This window comes from Carassius gibelio, chromosome A11 (assembly GCF_023724105.1).
Source record: "Carassius gibelio isolate Cgi1373 ecotype wild population from Czech Republic chromosome A11, carGib1.2-hapl.c, whole genome shotgun sequence".
Lineage (NCBI taxonomy): Eukaryota > Metazoa > Chordata > Actinopteri > Cypriniformes > Cyprinidae > Carassius > Carassius gibelio.
This window is the reverse complement of record NC_068381.1, coordinates 8,615,170-8,638,601: the sequence shown is the minus strand read 5'-3', so window position 1 is coordinate 8,638,601 and position 23,432 is coordinate 8,615,170. Positions and strand designations below refer to the sequence as shown.

The window sequence follows — 23,432 nt, the reverse complement described above, 5'->3', positions numbered from 1 at the left end:
CCAGTCTGCATCAATATTCAAAGTACATAGCATGGGTACTCAAAACTACTGTCAAATATCAAAAGAGATTATGATTGAATAATTGGACTAATTAGTTTATTCTATTACTGTATTTTATGAGAAAGGTGAAACCAATCTTTTATGGATTTTATTTATTTGTAAATCGATGTTAAATATGATTGGCAACACAGGACCCTATTCTCTGTTAGCATCTGCCTAACTTAAACTGCAGTAAGTGACAGATCAGTTTTTCATTTAATTCCAATAAAATAAAAATAATTTTTTTAACCCTATAATATAATATATATTTTTTTAACCCTATAATATAATATATAATGCCAAATGTACTGAATCATATTGGATACATTACTTTTTAGAGCCTCCACATCAACACAATCAATACTTTCCTGAAAAAAATAAAATAAAATTCAATATACTATGGAAGCATATGGGTAGCAATATTCAATTTGGAATGTAATATGCAAAATGACAATGCAATATGTAAAATGGCAATGCAATTCTGTATTTACATTTACATTTTCCAATACATTTGTGCAACGTTTGGTGCAAAATGAGAATGAAAATTAAATTACATAATTTGCACAGTCAATAGCAGTCTGCAGTCTGCATCAATACTTTTTAAATTCCAATCACAATACTGCATTACTCCACAAGCAAATCAGTTTGCTTCCTGCTTCATAAAAAGTCTAAACGGAGGGAGACCGTGCACATACCTGTGTGCCATCAGCATTGTCATGATGTCAATTTCCTGTGAATCTCCTTGGTTAAGACGGTCATGTCATACATTGCTATTAGAAATGGATGAAATATTGGAGACATTTTCATTTGCTATTTCATACACTAGTTTTAATGTGTAAAATGAATACTAATTTTAAAGCTTTATAAGTTGCAAAATGAAAATGAAAATGTGGGAACCGCAGATGGGGAACCTTCAAATTCTAAGATGGAGCTCCTTCCACCCAGTATCACTTCTGCTAGGAGGCCCCTGCAATTTTACATATGCCTCTGTCATCCCCCTTTGGTTTGGAGAGACCACTGACAGAATGCATTTGTCCTGCAGCTCTCTCTCAGACTTGCATAGACTGCTAATGATGCTGAACTGTCTTGTGAAAAACTGAGGGAAACAGAACCCATTTTTTAATCATCTAGTTTTGGAAATTTAAAAGGAAGTCAGTGAAAGCTGAGTGGCAGATAGATGCAGATTAGGAGTGCCTTGGATGTGAGGCCCCTCAGTACTATAAAAAGAGTGTGATTATGAATCTTATGTTGGAAATAGTCCATAAAAAGCTACTCTAATTTCTCTCTAAATGAGATATACTGTATGGATGTACTGTACATGGAGTTTGAAAATATTAGACAATTCCCAGTTAGCGTTTGTATCTGTATCAGAAGTTCTGCTGGTTAGCACTGGGTTAAAGGGATAGGTCACCCCAAAATTCATGGAATCACCCTCATATCATTTCCAACCTGTATTGCTTTCATTCATCTGACCCAGAGAAAAAGTGGATAATGAAAAATGCCTCAGTACAGCACTTCCATTGTATAGACAAAACCATTTGAAAAGTATTACAATATCATCTTTTGTGTTCCACTGAAAGTCAAACAGTGTCTGGAATGACATGAGGGTGAGTAGAAATTACAGAATTGTATTTTTGGGGGTGGGGGGTGGGGGGGGGTTGTTACTGCCTGTGAGAACAGATCCTCATCCTCCATTTATTCACTGCTGCCGGACTGAGGGCTCTGGGAGGGCAGCAAAACCCTGTACTGTTTACTTTCCCCCAGGCAGCAAGTTCCCTGCTCTGTGCACTAACAGCTCCACTCCTCTTTGCTCTCAGCTGAATGATCCCCCCTCTTCCCCCAGCTTCTGTCACTCCCTTCTTTTCTCTTGTTCTTTCCCTCTCCTGCTTTTGGACAGTTACAGCCCTTCTGAACAAGTATTATGGCTGTTAAGCTCAACCAATGCCTGTGCTGCTGGCAGACTTGTCGTCCAATTAAAGTCAAGCTAGATGACCAAGAGGCAGGGTCTAGAAGGCTAAAGGGAAAAGCAGAAAATGGCAAACCTGAACAAGAGAGGAGGGAGGGAGAGAGAAAGACAGAAAAAGCAACAGGGATTACAGCATCTCCAAGCTGGCCAAAGGTAGAACAAAGTGTATTAGCTAAGTGGGTGACCAATCAGCATTCTGCAAACTCTGCAATACACAGCAGAATTAGATATATCTATATAAGATATTCATATATATACTACATAACTACATAAAACACTCATCATTGTTGGAAAAACATTTTTAAGTTATATCATTTTAAAATATACATTTTGAAATATTTCAATTTGCCATTTTTACCACGATTCTGTTAACATTTGAGAATGAACCCCCCCAAAACTAAAAGGTTTTAATTTTAATTAAAACACAGGTCTTTAAAACATACATAATAATACAAATTATTATTAATTATTATTATAATTATTAAAACATGCATTACATATTTTTGTGTAGATGGTATGTAACATTTCAGTGCCTAATTTCAAATTCTTGCATTCAATTAAGTATAACAAATACTAATTGAGAATTATGTACATATAGATTTATTTAACGTTTACACAGAAATGTAAGTATGAATATAGCCCATTAAGCAAAAACAGAGTGTAAAGTTCCTCTATTTATGGTTTAGTCTAGTGGTGTTGCTGAGGGTGGATAAGGTATGATGTTAAATTTAAATATTTGTTTTATTTTTGTTTGCTTCCTTTCTTATCAAATACTAAACAGTAGTGATGGGAAACCAAGGTTTTCTGAAGCTTTTGAAGCTTTTGTGAAATTGTGCCAAAAAAACGGTTCATTACTTGAATCTTTCAATACAATGCACATTAGCATTATCTGGTTGTCAGACTTGTTTTCTCCAATCTCCACCATATCTGACAAATCACAGCGGAGCAGAGGATGGTTTGAAAAAGCATGTAACCAATCCGTGACAAGAGTATTTAATCTGATACAATATCATCTTAATTAACGTGTGCCAGGGAGACCACAACTCATGTCATGCTTGGTCAACGGATTCTCAAATATGTGATCATAATTAATAATTGACTATAGCCCTTCAAACTGTCTTTTTTGGCTCTGGTCCAGTGACAAGTGTTCATATGTTTGGTTCTGACTACAGTGTTAGAAATCAACTTCAAGGTTCTCTGATATCATTAGCTGGTAGTGGCAGTCTGGTTTCTGGTTCTGTGGCAACTTCATTGGGTACAAGTGTGAATAGTGAGCCTGTACCCCAGCCAGCTCAGCTCGGTTCCCAAACTCTTGTGCAAACTAGTAGTGAGTCTGTGGTGTCTAACCAATGCAGACCAGCTCCTAGTCCAGTACCCAACAGCCAATTATCAAACCCCAGAAAGGTAGACTTGTGCAAGGTGGTTCCAAGCTCTGGTACCTATGGTTATCTCAAGCCATTAGACAGTTTTCTGAACAACACTGATTAATTCCTCAACTAAACACTATAGTATTTATAATCACGGTCTATTAATTATCCGAAATAAAATGAAATATATGTTAAATTTAAACTGCATTCCAGCAAAAATTCCAGTCAGCATAATCAAAGCTTTATTGGCATGTCGAGCATTTACAGTAGGCTATTATTTACAAAAGTATTCAGAACGTTAAGTAAAGAGCTCAAATTGAATGGAAAAAAATGAATATAAACATATAAAATATAACCAATAATAATAGGCTAATAATAATAATAAGAAGAAGAATATTAGTTAATGGACTTACAAGACTAGGATGGATTATTATTTATTTTTTCTTGTAGGCCTATTTTATATTATGCACTTTATGTAGCATTTATTCATGATAAACTTCAATTGATTTCTGACTATCGCACGTAATACAGTCCGGTAGTCAAAGCCTATGGTTAATATAATAAATAATAATGTAATAATTTTTATAATAATATGATAATTTCTTAATTCAAAATTAAATATTAATGAATCCATCTCTGATAATCCCAGGTTGCTATGGTCCCTCACTTTGTAAAATCAAACATAAATGCATTGGACCAGAAAATGTGAAATTTGTATTGTGTTGATGCACCTACATGACTTATTTATTAATTTAAATTAAATCGAATTTACATAAAACAACTGAATATATAAATTATGAGACTGCTTTATACTTTATACTCACGCAGGTTTGTTTATGCATTAAACACATGGCAACAATAAAGAAGTCGTGGCCCCGAGAAATGGATTTCGCACTCCCTCAACATAGAATCTCGAGGCCATGACATAAGGATGTCGTTACCTCGACAAAATGGTCTCATGGCCATGACATATTATCACATTCCCACTAGTTATTATGTTGTGGCCACGATAAAACTAAGTGAACTGACCATGTCACCTCTCTGGTACCATAGTAATCTATTGATTATAGAGGAGGTGCATTCAAGTCATTGAAAAAAATATTGGTGCTTTTCCACTCCTCGGCTCGGCTCAGTTTGTGTTTCCACTGCAGTTTGGTATGATTTAGAGTAGGCAGGATTGTATTTTGTTATAGTTAACGGCTCAAGCTAATGCTTCCGGTCTGGCAGTACATGAAGAAAGGAGACCAGAGGCTTTTTTTAAATGGATTTCAATGAAGGAGAGGCTTCTCTATGCTGAATAAACAGCTTTTTAGAGGAAACGGCTTACAGTATAATTTAATGAATCGACAGTCTATCTTTAACATGTTTTACACAAAGCAATACTTTTGGTTTGAACCATTTTTAGAGTTTCCCATGAAAAAAAAAACATTTTATAAGAGGAGTCACTGAGTTTTTGCTTCAGGTGGGATTCAGCTTATGGCACTTCTCATTCATTCCTATGTTATCCATTCCATTAACTGCGATTGAGTGTCGCACAACTGACTGAAATTCAATGACGTCAGTTTTGTAATGTGATTAGTTATAAATATACACATGATCCAAGTTCGCAGTTATGCTTTCTCCTGCTGGCAAATGTGTCTCCTTATTTCGTATTAGGTTTGCTAAGGTTTTTATTCATTTATTTTATTTTCTGAACATGGAGGGTACTACTGTAATTTTAATTAGTTGTTTCTGTCCTTTAGTTTTTTCCATAAAGCAAAGTGTATTTAACAAGTGTTTAACAAGGGGGTGGGCACATTGTAGAGGATTTATTAAAACACATTAGGCAATACACGGAGTACAAAGTGAAATGATGGTAGTTCACTTAAGTTTTCCTACGTTCTTATCTTGCAAAATAACTGTTTACTGTTTCTTATAGCTGTTTAAAAACCAGGACAAAGATCTCTCTGGTCCTAAGTAATCTGAAGACATCTTAACAAGTTGTGTTCATTGCAACAAAGTTATCTTAACCAGGGCCTTTTGGTAGCTTTTGAAGCCTAGTTTGTACTCGAATGAAAAGACTTTCTAATATTAGACTGAAGCTTTTTAAATACTAAATACATTCATTTTGGCTTCAGTTTGATTGCATTTAAATGGAGCATAATATCAATCTTGTGATTAAAAAGTACAAATGAAATGGTGTAAACTCATCACACAGGATTTAAACAAAACTTCATTTCACAACACATTTTATGCTGCTGGCTTTCTTTATAACCTTGGGTTTAAGGTCCCTTGACTCTTGAGGCTGTCTCTGTGTTTCATTGAAGTCAATTGAGGTTTCTCTAGCGCAAGTGTGCGTGTGAACATTTAACTGCATTTTCCCCCCCCCCACATTCGAAGTTTACACAAAAATGATCATTTTAAACCCCTCAAGTTAAAACTACTGCAAAAGAAGCTACGATCACGTTTACGGTCAGCCATGACACTTAAGTGCCATTTACATTGCTGCTGAGATGCAGGAAACAAACAAAATACTTCATTTACATTAATAAACATGACTAATACCACAGACTGAAACTGAGTATACAAGTTATTGAAAGAGGTTTCTACTGCGTTTGAAATGGCCAATAGGAGATGCCGTCTCTATGGTAACATCAGGTCTCCATTTAAAGTGCGCTGCTTAAAAACACAGTTACACAAGGCATATCATTTCAAATTGAAACAAAAACAATCCATATCCACACAACTTATGGCACCAGAACAATCATGTCAATACTAACCATAAGCTTGGCTTAATAAATCCGATGCACTTAGGGTCCAAGTTTTCAGCAATTCACAAAATGTCAAGCAAAATGCATCTGACAATAAAAGGATGTGATAATAATAATACAAGATGTGGAGAAGTTTACAAATCAAAAGCAACTGAATGTGAGGAACATGGTAGAAACGATGCACAAATATCCCTGTGGACCAGAATTTTCTTTGTTCCAGAAATATTCCAGACATGCTGTTGATAGCATGAATATAAAACAATAATGAATAATAATAATATAATTTCAGCTTGTCCCTCACTTTGTAAAATCAAACATAAATGCATTGGACCAGAAAATGTGAAATTTGTATTGTGTTGATGCACCTACATGACTTATTTATTAATTTAAATTAAATCGAATTTACATAAAACAACTGAATATATAAATTATGAGACTGCTTTATACTTTACCAAAAATTTCCAGACATATGAAATTGAGGGAAGCATTTGCTCCATTAATTTCCTTGAATTACTGAATTACTATCAATGCCTTTTTTTCTGTTTTTTTTACAAACCAAGGGATATTTTTTTTGTTGTTGTGGTATTTATTCAATAGCTTGTCAGATGATGTGAATAGAGATTATGTTTGATTTAATATTAACATACTATTGATTTAATACTGCTCTGTCATTTAAAGGTGCAATCCGTCATTTTCATATAGTTAATATTATTTAGTATGTCATGTGATCTAGCAAGTAGCAGCCTAACTCTATGTAAATAAGCTTTTTCTTAGGCTACTGCCGATTTTAATTGTAAACTGTTTTATGTGTCTCAGAATACTGAAAGCACCTTTAACCCTTCATGGACAACACTCTTTTTCTTTTTAAAGGGGAATGTAAACTAAAAACAATCCAGTACAATTCAAATATCAAATATTAGTGCTGACAAACTGAAAAATGATCCGAAGTTTTCCAGAGAAAATGACAGTCATTGCACTATTCTGTGTTTAGGTGCAGTACACAGCAATAACCTGCAGGGGTAGCAACAATACGCAATCCATGAGCAGAGCCAGGAGCAAAGCAGAGCTGGGACATCCGGTCCTTGAACTGGCCAGGAAATAGTTGCCTCTCCAGATGGCTCAATGTTAGCAGAGATGAAAATGTTTTTCACGGCCATCAAGAAAAACAAGCCATGATGTAAAAATAATAATTATAAAAACAAAGCTAAGCTTAGAGGACTGTCAGAACAGTGGTGCCCTCTTCATAAGCGTCCTTAGTCTTTCCTTGATCGATCAAGACTATCGTATCGCAGAAGTTAAAAAAAGAATGAAACAGAAACTGAACTCTACCGAATAAAACTTACAGGCGCGTACATGTACGGATTCTGAAAGACAAAAGTGCAACTGATAAGGTTTTTTGTTTAATATTCATCGTTTGGAGGAGTTCTCCATGGTTTTGTCTGTAGGTATTGTATAGAAAGAGGATGGAACAGCTGCGGGCTAGTCCTCAATGCATATAACATCGCTAGGTTTGCCTGATTTCAGATCAGGGGTGGCCACATCTCGCAGAGCATCGCTGGACTTCTTCTCAAGGTGGCTGGTTGGCGCCGGAGGTCCATTTGAGGACACTAAATAGAAACATTACAGAACAGCAGCATTATATTTCCATATATTATTTATACTATTTATTTACTTTCTCAAGTGGATAAGTCTTGTTCTCACACTGCTATCCGTAGACTAAACAAGCAAGACTGCTTGTGTTATTTTAGCATTATTTAGATACTGTATATATCCTATTACAGAATCTATTAATACTTTGAATTAGCTTATCTTTATTACCTTCAAATTTTGGTTGACCTTTTAGTGATTTTGTTATGTGCTTGTGATTTTTATTTCTATATAGCTTTTATTTTTATTTCAGTTTTAGTATTTCAATTTATTTCAATTATTCATTTTATTTTATTTATGCCACTAACCGCTGACGTACGGCCCCAGGGGCATCTGGCTGTAGTTCACCATCGCAGTGCCCCCAGGTCCACGGAAACCTCCGGCGAAACTGCTATTAAACATCTGAGAACAGCCGAAAGAGCCCTGAGGGAAAGGCTGAGAGGAGATGAAACAAAACATTCTTACACGAAGGTTCATCCACATGAGGCTCATCTATTATTCATCTCATATGGACTACACATATGGCAAAAGACATGTCATGATGACCTGCTGAGGTGGCGGTTCGTTGCCTCGGGTGGTGAGCCTGCTGAGGATGCCCCGCTCTGACATCTGGAGCCGGGCAGAGACAGGTGGGACCCTCGAAAGCATGGAGGGCAACCGCGTCACATCAGCCTTCATATCGCTTAACAGCTCCTCCAGCTGATTCAACACTAGAAAAACACCAGTGACCATAAAATCAGATAGTTTAAACATGCCAAATTAAATGTTTGGGTTCAGTAAGTTTTGTTTTTGAAAGAAATTAATACTTTTGATCATTTTAATGTATCCTTGCTGAATAAAAGTAACAAAATGACATTTATGTTACTGTTTTCAACATTGAAAATAATAAGAAATGTTTCTTCAGCAGCAAACCAGCATATAAGAATGATTTCTGAAGGATCTTGTAACACTGAAGGCTGGAGTAATGGCTGCAGAAAATTCAGTTTTGCCATCACAGAAATAAATAACATTTTAAAATAGAAAACAGATATAGAAAAGTTATTTTATTCTGTAATATTATGTAATATTATTGTTTTGTACTTTAGTTCAAATAAAGGCAGCCTTGGTAAGCATAAGACAGTTGTCTCAAAAACATTAACAAATCTTACCAACCCCAGACTTTTGAACAGTAATAGATTTACGTTTGGTTTATAAAGCTACTGTGGTTATCAGCAAGGGGGAGCAACATGGGGCAGTTCCAAGCATCAGGGTGTTTGTTATGTTTTTAGAAAATCACCTTTGTGCAGCACAGCATTGGCTGGCTTGTTACCAGCAAGTGACTCTTTGGAGAGGTGCTGGTGGGACTCAGCCAGGCACTCCACCTCTGCGAAACGTGTGTTGAGGGCCATGGCGGGGTGACTGGGATCCTGAGTCATATTCAGGTATGCAGCGCGCCGTAGCTGCTCTTCAATTACCAAAGCCTGTTCCAGGAGCTAAAATGTGAATGAAGAATGTGTGAATATAAAAGATCACTTTAATTAATTAAAATAAAACATATAATAATTTGTACCTTAAAACGCCTGGCGAGAAATTTATTCTTCATTTCTAAGTAGTTCCCTTTGTGCATTTCAGTCTTGAAAGGCTCATTGAGGATGGCGTACCGTGGGTCATTCTGAATGTCCTGCCACCGGGCATAGCCATGTCTGTGAGTAGCTGGTTAAGGTTTCACTTCTTATACTGAAAAGGTTTTACTAGGTTTGGGTATCGTTTGAGTTGGATCAAGTCCAATTCTGATTCCGATTCCACTTATCGATTCCCAGTTTTAATTCCAATGTGGTTTAAAAAAAAAAGAACACTGAACAATGAACAAAAAAAGTAAAACATTTAAATATCAAACAGTTTATTATGTGTCTCTGTTTTCAAAACATTTAGTTGCAGCTGAATACCATGAACTAAAATTAAGAGCTGTTTGTGTGCAAAATAAAGGTGCACGATTCTGGATAAATTGAGATGCACGGGAAATGCCGGCGACACGGTTTCTCGTTCCCTATTCAGGGAACCAAATGAGTCATTCCCTTTCATAAGTTCACTCTATGCTGCAAAGCCATCGCTATGGGAATGATATTCCATAAGGCCTCCACATACCTGAAGATAGCTGGAAGACAAAATGCCCTCAAGCTGATAAAACCCAGGAGCCAGGAGTCATCCTCACGTCAAGTGTGTAAAACTTGATAAAAGTGTCTGAAGAGTACCATCCTGCTGCAGCACAAATATCCTCCAATGAAGAGCCTTTAAAAAAAAAGCCTGAGAAGAATCCATTCCTCTAGTGCACAACTAAGAGGCAAAGTCAAGCCGTGAAGCAATTTGTGCAGGGCGGAAAGGCCTAAGCCGCCTCGAACCTTGCATGAAATGGGAAACCAGGGGTGATGACCATGAGTCAGCAGGTCCTCGAGCATGAGTCCGCAGATTGTGCCTGAGGGGGAACTTCTCAAGGGGTGTCAGCTAGTAGATTGAACAGGTCTGAGAAGCACATCTGAGTGGACCAGAATAGGGCCACCATCAACAGATATTCCACTTCATCCGCCCGTACTTTGAGCAGAACCACTGAGAGCAAACAAATTGGTGGGAAGGCATAAAACTCTGGTCCTAGCCCACTCCTGAGCCAGAGTGTTAACTCCCAATGGTAACGGTGCAGACAGGGAGAACCAGAGTGGGCAATGCAAGTCGTCCTTGAAGCAAACATGTCCACTTCTGCTCAGCAGCATCTCTACCATTTGTGGCTCACCACCTGAGGATGTAATCTCCATTCTCCAGGCTCCAAGACCTGCCTCAAAAGTAGGGCCGCACTCCCAGGATCAGATAACCTGGGACATGAACCGTTGTGACTGACAGAAACTTGGTCTGTTGCCCAAAGAAGAACATGTCTCACCAACCTGCACAGGGGGTCAAGAACAGGTACAAGACCACAGAGCACAAAAACCCCTACATGTCATAACTATATCAAATGGGTGGAAGTGAGGTGAAATGTTATTTATTTTTATCCACCACTGGAATGGCCTCATGTGGAGCAGGCCCAACTGAACCACAGGGGACGTGCTGCTGTCATGAGGTCATCAGTTTGCAGCTTAAACCCACGTGGACTAGAAGCTCTGAACTGACTCAGACAGGTCTGTAATGACTGAACACATGCAGGAGACCGTTTTGCCCGCATTGTGCAAGAACCCAAATCCACACCCAGAAAAGTTACTTGCTAATGTGGCAGCATCACACTCTTCTGTAGGTTTACATGAAATCCTAGTCTCCTCAAAAGACAGAGAACCAAGGCTTGATGAGCGATCACCTAATACTGTGACTGAGCAAATATCAGCCAATTGTCCAGGTTATTCAAAATTCAACAGGGCCAGAGCTGCATCCATACACTTTGTGAACATTCAGGAGCCAGTGCCAGTCCAAACGGAAGAACATTGTATTTTTAACTTTTGACATTGAACTTGAGGAACTTCCTTCGTCTCTTGATGATCTGGATGTTGAAGTACACATCCTTTAGATTGATAGTCACAAACCAATGTCCGGTTCGGATATGAGACAAAATTGATTTTAACATCAGCATGTTGAATTTGCTCACTCTGAGAGCAAGATTTATGTGGTGTAAATACAAAATTGGATGTAAACCACCATTCTTCTTGGACACAACAAAATAATGGCTTTGAAAGCCTAAGTGGGGGATTGACAAAATCTCTTGACTCAAAGCCAGTACTTTCCAAGGATGCACCGTCATGGGAAGAATCTCGCTGAAAGGGGGTGATCCCTTTCCAAACTGGATAGAGTAACAGCTCTGAAAAGTAGCAAAGAACATGACAAAAACTCTTTCCTATGGGCAACAGATAATTCGCTTCTTGAATGAAAAGAAATCTGATGAAATGAGCATAGAAGATGTATATCTGTAAATAAAATGGCATGATGGTATAAGGGTGTGATGGTATAAGGGCTTCAAAGAATAAATGTTTCCACAAAATGGTAGGCAGAATATTTGTAACATTTAATTATTGATTATCATTATTTAATTTTAATTACAGAATATTTAATATTGATGTTAAGAAAAGTTTTTGATCATCAAAATATTACAATGATATCTGAAGGATCATGTGACAATAAAAAAATGGAATAAAGGCTACAGACAATTTAGTTTTGTCATTACCGGAACAAATTACATTTTAAAATATATGAACAGAAAACGGTTCTTTCACATTGTAATAATATTTCGTAATATTACCTTTTTTACCAAATAAATGCAGCCTTGGAGCATAAAAGACTTCTTTTAAAAATATCCCAAAAAATCTTACCTACCTCATACTTTTGAACAGTAGCCAAACTTGTATGAATGAAATGAAATAATTCAGTCCTAATTCCCAATTCCATTTTTTCAAACTTGCACATCACACTCATTTATGTTCACAACTACATGAAGGTCTGAAAGAAAAAAAAAATCAAAAGGAAAGAAAAGAATGAACAAAACCAACAGAAAAATGTAAACGTTAAGAGATATTATTAAAGGAATAATAAAACAGCTCAAATGTGCCATGGAAAGAACAGGAGGATACGTTACAATGCCAGCCAGCAGCCAGTAGTCATGGCGACGGTGCCAGATGTCGTACATTTTGCCAGATGATACAGCTGCACGTTCCTCATTTTGCCACAGCGTGTGTAATTCTGAACAAACATAAACACTCTGTAACTCTGCTATCATTCACACAGAATTTTGAGTCTGCTGTCGTTGATACAGTATGTTTCCATGCGTTGATGCCCATTGAAGCGAGACAGCAAATCAGAACGATGTCAATAAGACTACAGCTCACCTGTGAATCCACCATCTGCGATGTTAAACATGAACCGAGTCTTGATGCTGTTTTTGTCATCTCTGTGGCTCTCGTCCGTGTCGTCCCTCGCGTCTTTCTCTCCATTCAGTTGGTTCTCAGGGGGGTCTTCAGATTTAAAATCATCAGGAATGGCTGCAGTAAATACATAGTTTGACAAAGGCGGACAATAAGGGTGTTCAATTCATTTTTTTAAGCCTTATGGATAAAATCTTTGTGTTGTGAGAATTACTAAACTGACCGAAATCTCATTCCAATTTGTACACAAATGTTAGTGTTGACTGCATGTGTCAAGCTCAAACATTTCATCTAAAGATCATATAAATATATATATTAATTTCAATCGTGGGGTAAATTTATAGAAAACAACGAACCAATTTATTTAATTTTATAATTTAGTTTTATTATTTAACACATTTATATTTATTTTCTGAATACTGTCTATTAAATTTGAATGTCTGTTTAATTTTTAATGGCAAAAAAATATAAAAATCACACAAATCATTTATATTTAAACATTCTTTGGTAACAGGGTTTCATAAAAATTAAACATAAAACATATAAAATAAATAAAATAAAAAAAACATTTTCAGGTAAAGCACCTCCTTTCACTGACCATTTGTTAAAAAAGATAAATAAAATGGATCTGGAATCTCGGCCACCCCTTTTATGCTGTTTTTGGAAGTATTATAAACAAATACCACAAATACTGACCTGGCTTTTGCTCCTTATCATCTATTTTTGCTGGGCTGGCTTTATTTTCCCCTCTTTCTGGAGAAGTTTCTTTCCCTTTACGACAGTCTTGAATAAACAAAATATTTTAATATTTTGTATATTGAGAGCAATATTTTACAGAATCAGTATATGCATAGTGAAGATCCCTCACCTAATGGTGTCTGATTGGATGTCTGCTCACTAGGTTTTGTGGGTGGCTGTGCTTGATTGGACGATGGCTCTGAATGGACAGACGGGGTATCATTCTTCTTACTCTCTTCCATTCCTTTTCTTTCAGGACTTTTTGGTTCTTCTCCATCATTAGTTTTCTCTGGGGCAGGGAAGGGTTCTTGAATAACTGGCTGCTGTGAGAAGAGAGAGATTTTAATAAGGAAAACAGAAATAAAAAACAAGGGAGATATTTCTGGATGGCTTCAGCCTGACCTCAGGGTCCATCGATTTGGTGCTCTCTGGTTCTATAATCTCCTTGTCTTCTTGAGAACAAGACACTGACTCTGTCTTTTCTGTAAAACAAATGTTACAGTCCAGTTATCCACAAACTACCAGGGTTTCATTGTGTAGTACTCACACACAAACATTCACACACCTAAAGGAACAGGTGTGCTGGGTTGAGTCGGAACTGGACTGGCAGGAACAGGTGTGTTGGGGTCCGACGACACACTTTCAGTAAGTTTCTTCAGCTCCAATCCTACAGGGATTAAATCTGGTGTACTAAACTTCCCATTCACATGCTCAAATTCCTGAACCTAGAAACACAACATCAAAGAGGAAATTTCAGTATAGAGTTTTTGTTTATAAATATATGAAATATGTATTATATATTTATTTTATGTGTTATTTTATGTTGCTAGAAATTTTCAAAGTAAAAAATCTGGGTTTAAAAACATTTAAGTAAACAGTGCTGTAGAATGTTAAAGGGGTCATATGACGTTGCTAAAAATGACATTATTTTGTGTATTTTGTGAAATGACGTGCATTGCTGTTTAAGTAAAAAAAAAAAATAACATTTTCCACATACGGTGTACATTTTTGTTTCTCCTCTATGCCCCGCCATTCTGAAATACATCGATTTTTACAAAGCTCATTGGTCTGAAAAGCGAGGTGTGCTTTGATTGGCCAGCTATCCAGTGCATTGTGATTGGCTGAATACCTTAAGTGTGTGATGGAAATTGTACACCCCTTAACAAACTGTGAAGCCATTTCCCGGTGCGTCGAGACAAACCAATAAAACATTACATGAGATATTTGTTGCATCCAGTGGGGACATATTAACTGATTATGACTTATACTGTCTTTTTACGCCGTTGCATTGCATCTCACCGAATAAACATAAAACAATGTCTGGATTTGTTATCGGAGAAACTTTAAACAACAAGCGCTACTGCTCAAAACTCCTGTTGGAAGCATCATTGGCAAATTCTTTAAATATGAAAACGTACTTACAGGCTGTGGGTCAGCATTATTTGTCAGAACACCAGCAATTTAGGCTACTCTCCCAGCAAACAGTCCTTGTCCTTCGTAAAATGCATTGCACACATCTGAATATTTGGTTTCAACTGTTCTGGAACAGTGTTGTAAATAAAACTTAACCACTGATTTCTAGTTGGGTCTTCTTTTGGGAGGCCAAACAAAGTAGGTTTGCTTTCACAATGAAACACAGCGTCTCCACAACATGGTGAGGGCGGCAACAACAATACTACAGCGAGAATGAAAGTTACGCCTTCTTTATTTTGTGTGACAATTTGGGAATTGGTATGCAAATCTTCCCACACGGTGATGTAGACACGTGGGGGTGTGTTTAAACGAGGCGTTTTAGGAGGGCGTGGACAAGTCTTAACTTTTATAAAGAACACCTCTTTGGGTTTGAGACTTTAGTCTTTGCAACTTTAGGGACAGTATCTATTCACAAACAGCTTTTAACACTCCAAAGAGAAAGGAAAACTTGAAATCGCATCATATGTTCCCTTTAAAGAAAATAATTTAAATAATTCACAAATCGACATTAAGTGAGATTTTTATGTCTATCAAATTAAAAACTTGTGCACATAAAATGCAGTAAGTAATTCACCACCTTCTTGCGGACCAGAGACATTACACCAATCCGGGTGAGAACATGTTGGCGGGACAGGCCTTCCCTCGGGACCCCATCTGCAAATGTTTCTGCTCCATCTGCCCCTGGCTCACACAGGTGCCTCATGAACAGAGACACATAAGCCCTGAAAAAACAAAAAAAAAACAGAACCAAAGACCAATGAATGAAAATGTCAAAAAAAAAAATATATATAGATATGCGTGTGTGTGTTTGTGTATGTGTATGTGTGTATGTGTGTGTGCGTGTGTGCATGTGTGTAAGACACATGCACATACCTGAACTCCTTCTCACTTTTCCCTCTCAGGTCACGGACCAGCCAGTTAGAGTTGAAGGCATCTTGTGGGGGCATACCCCAGCGCATAATCGCATTCAGGAAGGCTTTCCGCTGCCGGGCGTTAAATCCCAAAACCTGAAATCCCCAAGGAATACAGCCAAACCTTCACCTGAAGAAAGGAATCATGCACAAACTCTTTCTTATCATAACATTCTAAAAAGATTTACCTCTATATTGCCACTAACTCTAGCCAGCAACGGCGGCAATGGTTTATCCCGATCGCTCTTCAACTGTCTTCGAGATTGTCTGCGTCCTCCTGAAGGAAGAGGAACTCATTTAGGTGTGTACCAAGTATGATGAAACAAAAGTCAATACGATTTTTTTTTATGTTTTTGAAAGAAGTCTCGTATTCTCATCAAAGCTACACGGATTTCATAAAAATGTTAAATAAATTTTAAAAAGTCTATTTTAGTATATAATTTTTTTTAATTTATTCATATTTATTCATGTTCCTTTATAATATATGTAAAGAAAGACACCTACCTTCAGGGCGTTCTTCAAAATCTTCATCCTCATCCTCGGACCCAACAGAGTACTCAGACTGATTATCTGAAAGATCGTCGTGCCACTCTGAGAACAGGATTGAGAGGGAATGCTTGTAAACTCAGATACACTCATCTACACAGTTTTATGCTGAGTTAAAGCACTGTCAGCATCTGTGTTTGGGTACCTTGGTCCTCCTGAGAGGCGTCATTATAGTTGACCTGTTTGCGGATTCGTTTCCCTTTGCCCAGGTTCCGGGCCAGATCCTCCTGCTGCTGCTCATAATGGTGCCTCAAGAGCTTCTCCCAGTAGTCTGGATCAACATTCTCTTCCTGCTTAATAATCTCCCTCTGGACCTCCTCCTGCAGGCACACACACACACACACAAATACAGATCATTTATCACAGGCCTATCGACTTAAATGAATCTTATTATATTTATTGTTTACTAATAATCCTAAACATTTGGTATTTGTATATGAGATAATTATAATTATATATTTTTTGTAATTATTTAGTCCCATTTTGAAGCTGGATGAAGCTTTTCCTTTATAATGCAGGTTTTTGTTTCAACACAGAAAAGGACTGAGGTGGTACCATGGTACAGTAATATATTATCAAGATAATAATTTGATTAGTACCATTATCCTGAATCATTACCATATTCTTATAACACAGTACTTCAAAGCATAATACGGTATTATCGTGATTCATAGAGGGGGCCTTTATACTTTGAACATTGTAGCAAATCCACACTAAAAAAAACACACATTTTAATCTTTAGGACTTATTGTCTGTTATTTTGCTATTGCAGAAACATGGGTTGCTATAATAACGATGTCGGTATCTGCATCATCCCAGGAGATTTGTTCATACTGAGAGTATCTGTCAGAGTGAAATTGTGATGGAAAACTGAAAATTTGCTTTTGCCCATGTCTATCATCATGACATCTCCCTGCAGGAGCATGAGAGACAAAAATGACTTTCTACACATTCATGTCTAAAACTGCTGACACTCGCTCATCATTCACTGCATAGTGAATGTCACAAAAAAAGAAAACGAGAATGAAAATGAGCGCATTCAAACACAGCTCCAAATATGGTACATGGTATTTCAAATATAAACCTTCTGTAACATTAGACATGTCTTAATTGGCAATCTTGATCAATTTAATGCAACCTTTCTAAGTAAAGGTATTAAAGTCTTAAATAAAAATCATACTGACCCCAACATTTTGAATGGTAGTGTACTCATCAGGTCAGAATTTTAATGAAAACTTTTTATGAAGTGTCAAATGTCAAAATGTAAACAAAGCCACATTGATGCTATCCCTCCAGACACTAATAAATCCAAAAAAAAAACATCAATCCAAGAAGCTTTTGTGAAAGAGGCCTCAACTTGCAAAAAAAAAAGCCCTCTTGAGCATAGAAGAGTAAAAGAAATAAAGCATTTTTAAGAAAGTCATTTTCAAGGGATTGACCAGCATTCATCTTTCATCCCTTGTTTAATAGAAAGAGCCATGGGAAACAAACAGCAAAGCATCTGTATCTCACCTCTCCATCCTCCTCTCTCACCACATACTGCGCCACCTTAAATGAGCTCAGGTACTCGTTCATGTTCTGGATCTCTGTGTCTTCGGTGGCATCCCGGCTACGGTCCAGCAGTTTAGAAATGGCGTTATCATCGTAGTGGATCACACTACCCTCCTCTCCTTCTTTATTATCTCCTGCAGAAAAGATTTAGGACATTAACTGGCGGAATTCACAAACAAAGTGCCGTAATGTTTATCGTAAACCATTCCAGGTCACCCATTGTCCTGGCGGCTTCCACATCGTCTTTAAACAGCTCCTCGGTGCCAAACTTGAGGATGTCGTCGAGTTCCTGTTTGGACATGGAGCCCGTCTTAGAGCCCAAGCCAGGGCGCACCACCAGGTGGGTCAGCATCATCTTTCGCTTGGCCACCTGGGTAATACGCTCCTCTACAGATGCCCGAGTTACAAAGCGATAGATCATCACCTTTTTATTTTGCCCGATACGATGTGCCCTGCTGAATGCCTGCAAGGACAAAGAGAAAAGATAGATGGAGAGAAAAAGAAAGAAGAACACAGCAAGAAAAATAAAAGCAATAATTAAATAATAAAGTCTATAATATAATGTATCATATAAATGAACCACTTTTAATTATTTGCCACCGTTAAAAGTATCTTCCCCAGCAAAACTTTCAGTTTGCATTACCTGAATATCATTGTGTGGGTTCCAGTCAGAGTCATATATGATCACAGTGTCTGCGGTTGCCAGATTGATACCCAATCCTCCAGCACGTGTGGACAGCAGAAAACAGAACTGCTGAGCTCCGGGTGCTGCACACAGGGAGACAGACAGTCAGTATGAGTGCCTTAGTACCCTCTATCCCCACACACACACAGACATCACTACAGTTACACTGCTGGAATCCTCACCGTTAAAGCGATCAATGGCCTCCTGTCGCAGCCCCCCTGTGATGCCCCCATCAATACGCTCATATTTATATCCTTCAAACTCCAGGAAGTCCTCTAGCAGGTCTAGCATCTTTGTCATCTAAAAGAGAGGAATCAACAGTGCGAAATTTGACACAAACTGGAAGATAACAGTGGTATCCAACAAAGAGACAAATGGCAGTGTTAAGCAAAATGTTAAACAAACTCAGCTTGCAGATACAACAACAAGAGGCGACAGAAACTCGGCCCTCCTCTTTAATCAAGCCTAAAGGACTTAAGAAACGTACTACATGGCATAACATTAATATGCATGTTTATTTTTAAGCACTTGAGAAATAAAAGGGTGGCAAAATTAATTCTTATCAAGAGATCCTCCCTTTACCTGTACCATTCATCAAATTAATGGATGCAGTGATTCCACAGGCAATTTCAAATGGGAGGGAAAAGAGTCTAAACAACAAAGCGGAGATAAATATAGGCCCCGCCTTTTCATTTGTCAACTCCATTTAAAAGATGAATGAGCTCTGCTTTTATTTTCTATTCACAGTTTACCATCTAATTAATCTTCCACTGAAATAAAGGCAAGGCCGCCAGGTATTTAAGGGCTTTTTTTTTTTGTTATTCGCAGGATATTCTAAGCTCTAAAAGAGGGAATAAGTACCACACACTATACCTGAGAGAAGATGAGAACCCTGTGCCCTTCATCTTTCAGTTTTTTGAGCATCTTCTGTAGCAGGGTGAGTTTTCCTGAGGATTTCACCAGGAGGTTCCCATCATAAGAACCATTGGGTAAGACCGGAGCTTCCTGTATACATAAAAATGAAAACATACAAAGACTTGACAAATGTTAATAAAATATTATTATATAAAAGTTGTTATATAGACTATATTATGAACTATTCAAACGTTTGTTGAGTGGGATTTTTAAATGATTTTGAAAGTAGTCTGACATTCACCAAATTTTTTGAGTGATGTTCTTTTTTTTATTTTTTTTTATGAGTGTTTTGTTACAAGACACATCTGTAGCAACCATTAAAACAGCTCAGAAAACAAGAACATTGCCCGGCACCAAAATGCTAGGGTTTTCTGGGCGGTTGGCGTGGCATTGCATAGCTATTGCTGTGGTCTATGTACAGTAGCTTATAGCCCAATAGAATATGATTATTTGAGTTTTCTGGGTTAAAATCATTAGACCCCAGTGTCTATGATATTCTGGTTCCTAGATATGGCTAAAGTCCCTCCAGTGTAAGCATGGGATTGTTTCATAATCCACCGAGTGAAGTCTCATTAAGCCACTTCATTTGAGGTATCATTCACATCCATAGCACATTCACATCCATAATTTTGAAAAACCCTTAACTCCAAGTATATGCAATAGTAAAAGTGGTGCTTGCCTTAGCAAGCATCATTAATAGGCAGCTGGCAATGTTTCTAAGAGTGAACAGCTTCAGTATCACAGAACTTTTTGTCCTTGAATATGAGAATGTAAGATAAGGCCGATGTAATGCATCAAATTCGCAGACATAAGAAACAATACACTCCTGAACAAAAGTTTTTAAATAGCTCTTATAAAACAGAAAATGTATTGCCATTGCACTTGCTAACAATAAACCACTGCAGTGATATAAACTGGGGGCCTCCATATGTTCCCCTCCCCTCCCCTCCTCACCACTGCAGCAACTGGAAACAGGTAGGGATGGTTGCAACATTTCTTCAAGTCCATCATGATGTTAAGAAGAGACACCTGGTTCCCTCCTCCCTTGGAATTCAATGCCTCAAAGTTACGTGTTAAAATGAACTTGTAGTATTTTCTGTGAGAGAGAAAAAAATTATCTTATGACATTGTGTGATAATAAATTCAATTGTAGCATTATAGGAACAGAGAAACTAAGACTGACTTCTGCATCGGGCTGAGCTCGACCCGCACTATGAGCTCGGTTTTTGCTGGCATGTTCTTAAACACATCTGCCTTCAGTCTCCTGAGCATGTGTGGCCCAAGCAGGTCGTGTAGTTTCTTAATCTGGTCCTCTTTCGAGATGTCCGCAAACTCCTCCAGAAAGCCCTCCAGGTTACTGCGCACAACAGCATTTTCATTTGGAAATAAGGGAAGATAGAATTCACTTCCATCAAGTCATATGAAAAACATGTTTCAATCGAAACCCTGTGATCGCTCTGCGGGGGATCATTATTCTACGAGCGGATCCACAAGTATGAATCACCAGGTCTGCAATCTTACTTGAAGCGCTCCGGGGTGAGAAAGTTGAGCAGGTGAAAAAGCTCTTCGAGATTGTTCTGCAGAGGGGTTCCGGTCAGGAGCAGTTTATAGTAGATTCTGTAGCCATTCAGAATTCTGAAAAACTGAGCGTTCAGTTATAGATTAGAATCTGTTACGTCTGAAACGCTGAGAAATCTGTGATTCGAAATTTGATCGTAAACCTGAAAGTATTTTTTTCACTAGAATCTTAAAATGTTTCACTGAAATTTTCCTCAAATGTGTATTTTTAGTTGTTCTTGCATTATTACTTTGAACAGTGTACAACAAAGAAAACATAGAAAGTAAAAGAATAATATTATTAAACATTTCTGTACTATTGGGAAAAACTGGCATTCAATTACCGTATTTTTCGGACTATAAGTCGCACCTGAGTATAAGTCGCATCAGTCCAAAAATACGTCATGATGAGGAAAAAAACATATATAAGTCGCACTGGACTATAAGTCGCATTTATTTAGAACCAAGAACCAAGAGAAAACATTACCATTTACAGCCGCGAGATATAGCGTCCTCTCGCGGTTGTAGATGGTAATGTTTTCTCTTGGTTCATATCTCTTGATTAATTTCTCTCAGTTCATGTCAAATTAATTTTGATAAATAACTCGCACCTGACTATAAGTCGCAGGACCAGACAAACTATGAAAAAAAGTGCTACTTATAGTCCGGACAATATGGTGTATATTAAACATTGCTATTAAATCATATAAATTATAGATGACTTTTTACGATTTTTATTGCACACTTCATTATTGTTATGAATATGATGATGTGATACATCTTTCTTTGAATTCTGTACCTTTGACTGGTTATTCTTCAGTCGGTGGGCTTCATCCACAACCAAACAGGCCCAGGTAATGGAGCCAAGTATTGCTTGATCAATGGTGATCAGTTCATATGACGTCAACAGGACATGAAACTTTATCGGTGTGTCCTTCTGTAATGAAAAACTCTGATCAAAAACAATGCACCTCTAAATGAAACCAGAAGCTTTCAGAACTAGGATGCTTTTTAAAATTGTTTGGATGTTAAAATATGTAATCAGGTACCAGTGAGAGGATGATGTGAATCAGCCTTGGTTTGGTGCGAAATATTGTTTTGGATGGGACAGGGAATAAGGCATCAAAATGTTGAGGCTAGTCCACCGCACTCTCTTACCTTCATTCGGAAAACCTTGCGACCAAATTTGACGGTGCTGTCCTCAAAGGTAAATTCATTCTCGCGTATGACAGCCCTGCTGTCTTTGTCCCCTGTGTAAGTCACAACATAGAAATCCGGAGCCCACATCTCAAACTCTCTCTCCCAGTTGATGATGGTGGAGAGTGGCGCACTGACCAGAAACGGCCCTTTGGAGTGACCCTGAAACAAGCAACTCAGTTATACTCAGCATACTCTGTTCCCTCTCTCAAATGCATCTGAAAAAGTTCAATTGGTGCCCAGACCTCTTTGTAGAGTGAGTACAGGAACACTATAGTCTGCACAGTCTTGCCAAGCCCCATTTCATCAGCCAAGATTGTGTCGGTTCCTTGGGCCCAAGAGAATCGCAACCAGTTCAGGCCTTCCAGCTGGTATGGGTGCAAAGTTCCCCCTGTATCATCAATGTACCATGGCTGCTGTTCAAACTTGATGGTGGGCTGTGACCAATGACACATAAATAGGAGAGAATGAAACTGAGATTCAGTCAATGCAAATAACTGAAAAAGTGTAAATTCATAAAGCAAGATAATAAATTCATGAAGCAAAACAATAAATACACTCACATCCACAACAGGAGTGTCTGGTGGAGGTTCTCTTCTCTTTATTTCCTCTTTAAGTCTCTTTCCCTTTCTGAACAGCAGGGGGTGATGGCTTTCACCGAGCATCTGATTCCTGGTTAAATCAGAGTCAGTGAGTCTATGGCACTTTTCACACACTTTGTGTGATAAATTTCTTTTACTTTCATCATTTATTCATTATAGGCAGAAATATTTTATTCCATTCCAATTTGAGAACTAAAGTTTCGTTTTAAACAACACATAACTGTCTTAAATTGTCACATATATCATCTTTCAACAATAGTGCATGAAAACAAGTAAAAAAATTATAACCAACATTTAGTACCAAAGTACCAAAAAAAAGCTAATAACTAGAAAGACAGCTTAGATTAATTTATGAACTAAGTTACCCATTCTGGATTAGTTTTTATTTTATTTTAGAAATGCTCTATTTAATTTGGATGCTTGTTTGTTGTCTATTGCTAAAAATGAAGTGCAAGACTGCAGAAATCGCAGGCCTTACATGAAATGTTTAATAAAAAACTATAAAAATAAACCTTTAGCTTGAATTTCTGAGGATGATGATCAACATCTTTCCTGACAGTTTAAAGAAAATCATTTATTAAGAGCTTCAGGCCTTACAGTATTTAACACCCTCTTCA

General features: G+C 37.6%; 1 protein-coding gene across 3 annotated transcripts in view; it reads right to left on the bottom strand.

The window, feature by feature from the left end:
- Positions 1–5,161: 5,161 nt before the first annotated feature.
- Positions 5,162–23,432, bottom strand: part of chd5 (chromodomain helicase DNA binding protein 5) — a 31,829-nt gene continuing 13,558 nt past the window's right edge. For 2 of the 3 annotated variants that reach the window (XM_052609581.1, XM_052609583.1), the window contains exons 13-40: positions 22,777–22,885; positions 22,459–22,650; positions 22,175–22,375; positions 21,816–21,953; positions 20,981–21,102; positions 20,643–20,816; positions 20,414–20,555; positions 19,418–19,549; positions 18,727–18,844; positions 18,503–18,627; positions 18,076–18,322; positions 17,821–17,993; positions 16,454–16,628; positions 16,267–16,353; positions 15,951–16,039; positions 15,725–15,858; positions 15,429–15,573; positions 13,944–14,103; positions 13,781–13,860; positions 13,509–13,701; positions 13,337–13,423; positions 12,605–12,757; positions 12,350–12,458; positions 9,319–9,451; positions 9,046–9,241; positions 8,316–8,479; positions 8,078–8,204; positions 5,162–7,729 (exon numbers count right to left, since the gene is read on the bottom strand). In XM_052609581.1, coding sequence (XP_052465541.1) covers positions 7,602–7,729; positions 8,078–8,204; positions 8,316–8,479; positions 9,046–9,241; positions 9,319–9,451; positions 12,350–12,458; positions 12,605–12,757; positions 13,337–13,423; positions 13,509–13,701; positions 13,781–13,860; positions 13,944–14,103; positions 15,429–15,573; positions 15,725–15,858; positions 15,951–16,039; positions 16,267–16,353; positions 16,454–16,628; positions 17,821–17,993; positions 18,076–18,322; positions 18,503–18,627; positions 18,727–18,844; positions 19,418–19,549; positions 20,414–20,555; positions 20,643–20,816; positions 20,981–21,102; positions 21,816–21,953; positions 22,175–22,375; positions 22,459–22,650; positions 22,777–22,885 — 4,033 coding nt within the window. In that variant the 3' untranslated portion in view covers positions 5,162–7,601. The remainder of the gene's footprint in view (positions 7,730–8,077; positions 8,205–8,315; positions 8,480–9,045; positions 9,242–9,318; positions 9,452–12,349; positions 12,459–12,604; positions 12,758–13,336; positions 13,424–13,508; positions 13,702–13,780; positions 13,861–13,943; positions 14,104–15,428; positions 15,574–15,724; positions 15,859–15,950; positions 16,040–16,266; positions 16,354–16,453; positions 16,629–17,820; positions 17,994–18,075; positions 18,323–18,502; positions 18,628–18,726; positions 18,845–19,417; positions 19,550–20,413; positions 20,556–20,642; positions 20,817–20,980; positions 21,103–21,815; positions 21,954–22,174; positions 22,376–22,458; positions 22,651–22,776; positions 22,886–23,432) is intronic. The other variant, XM_052609584.1, reaches the window with a different exon arrangement.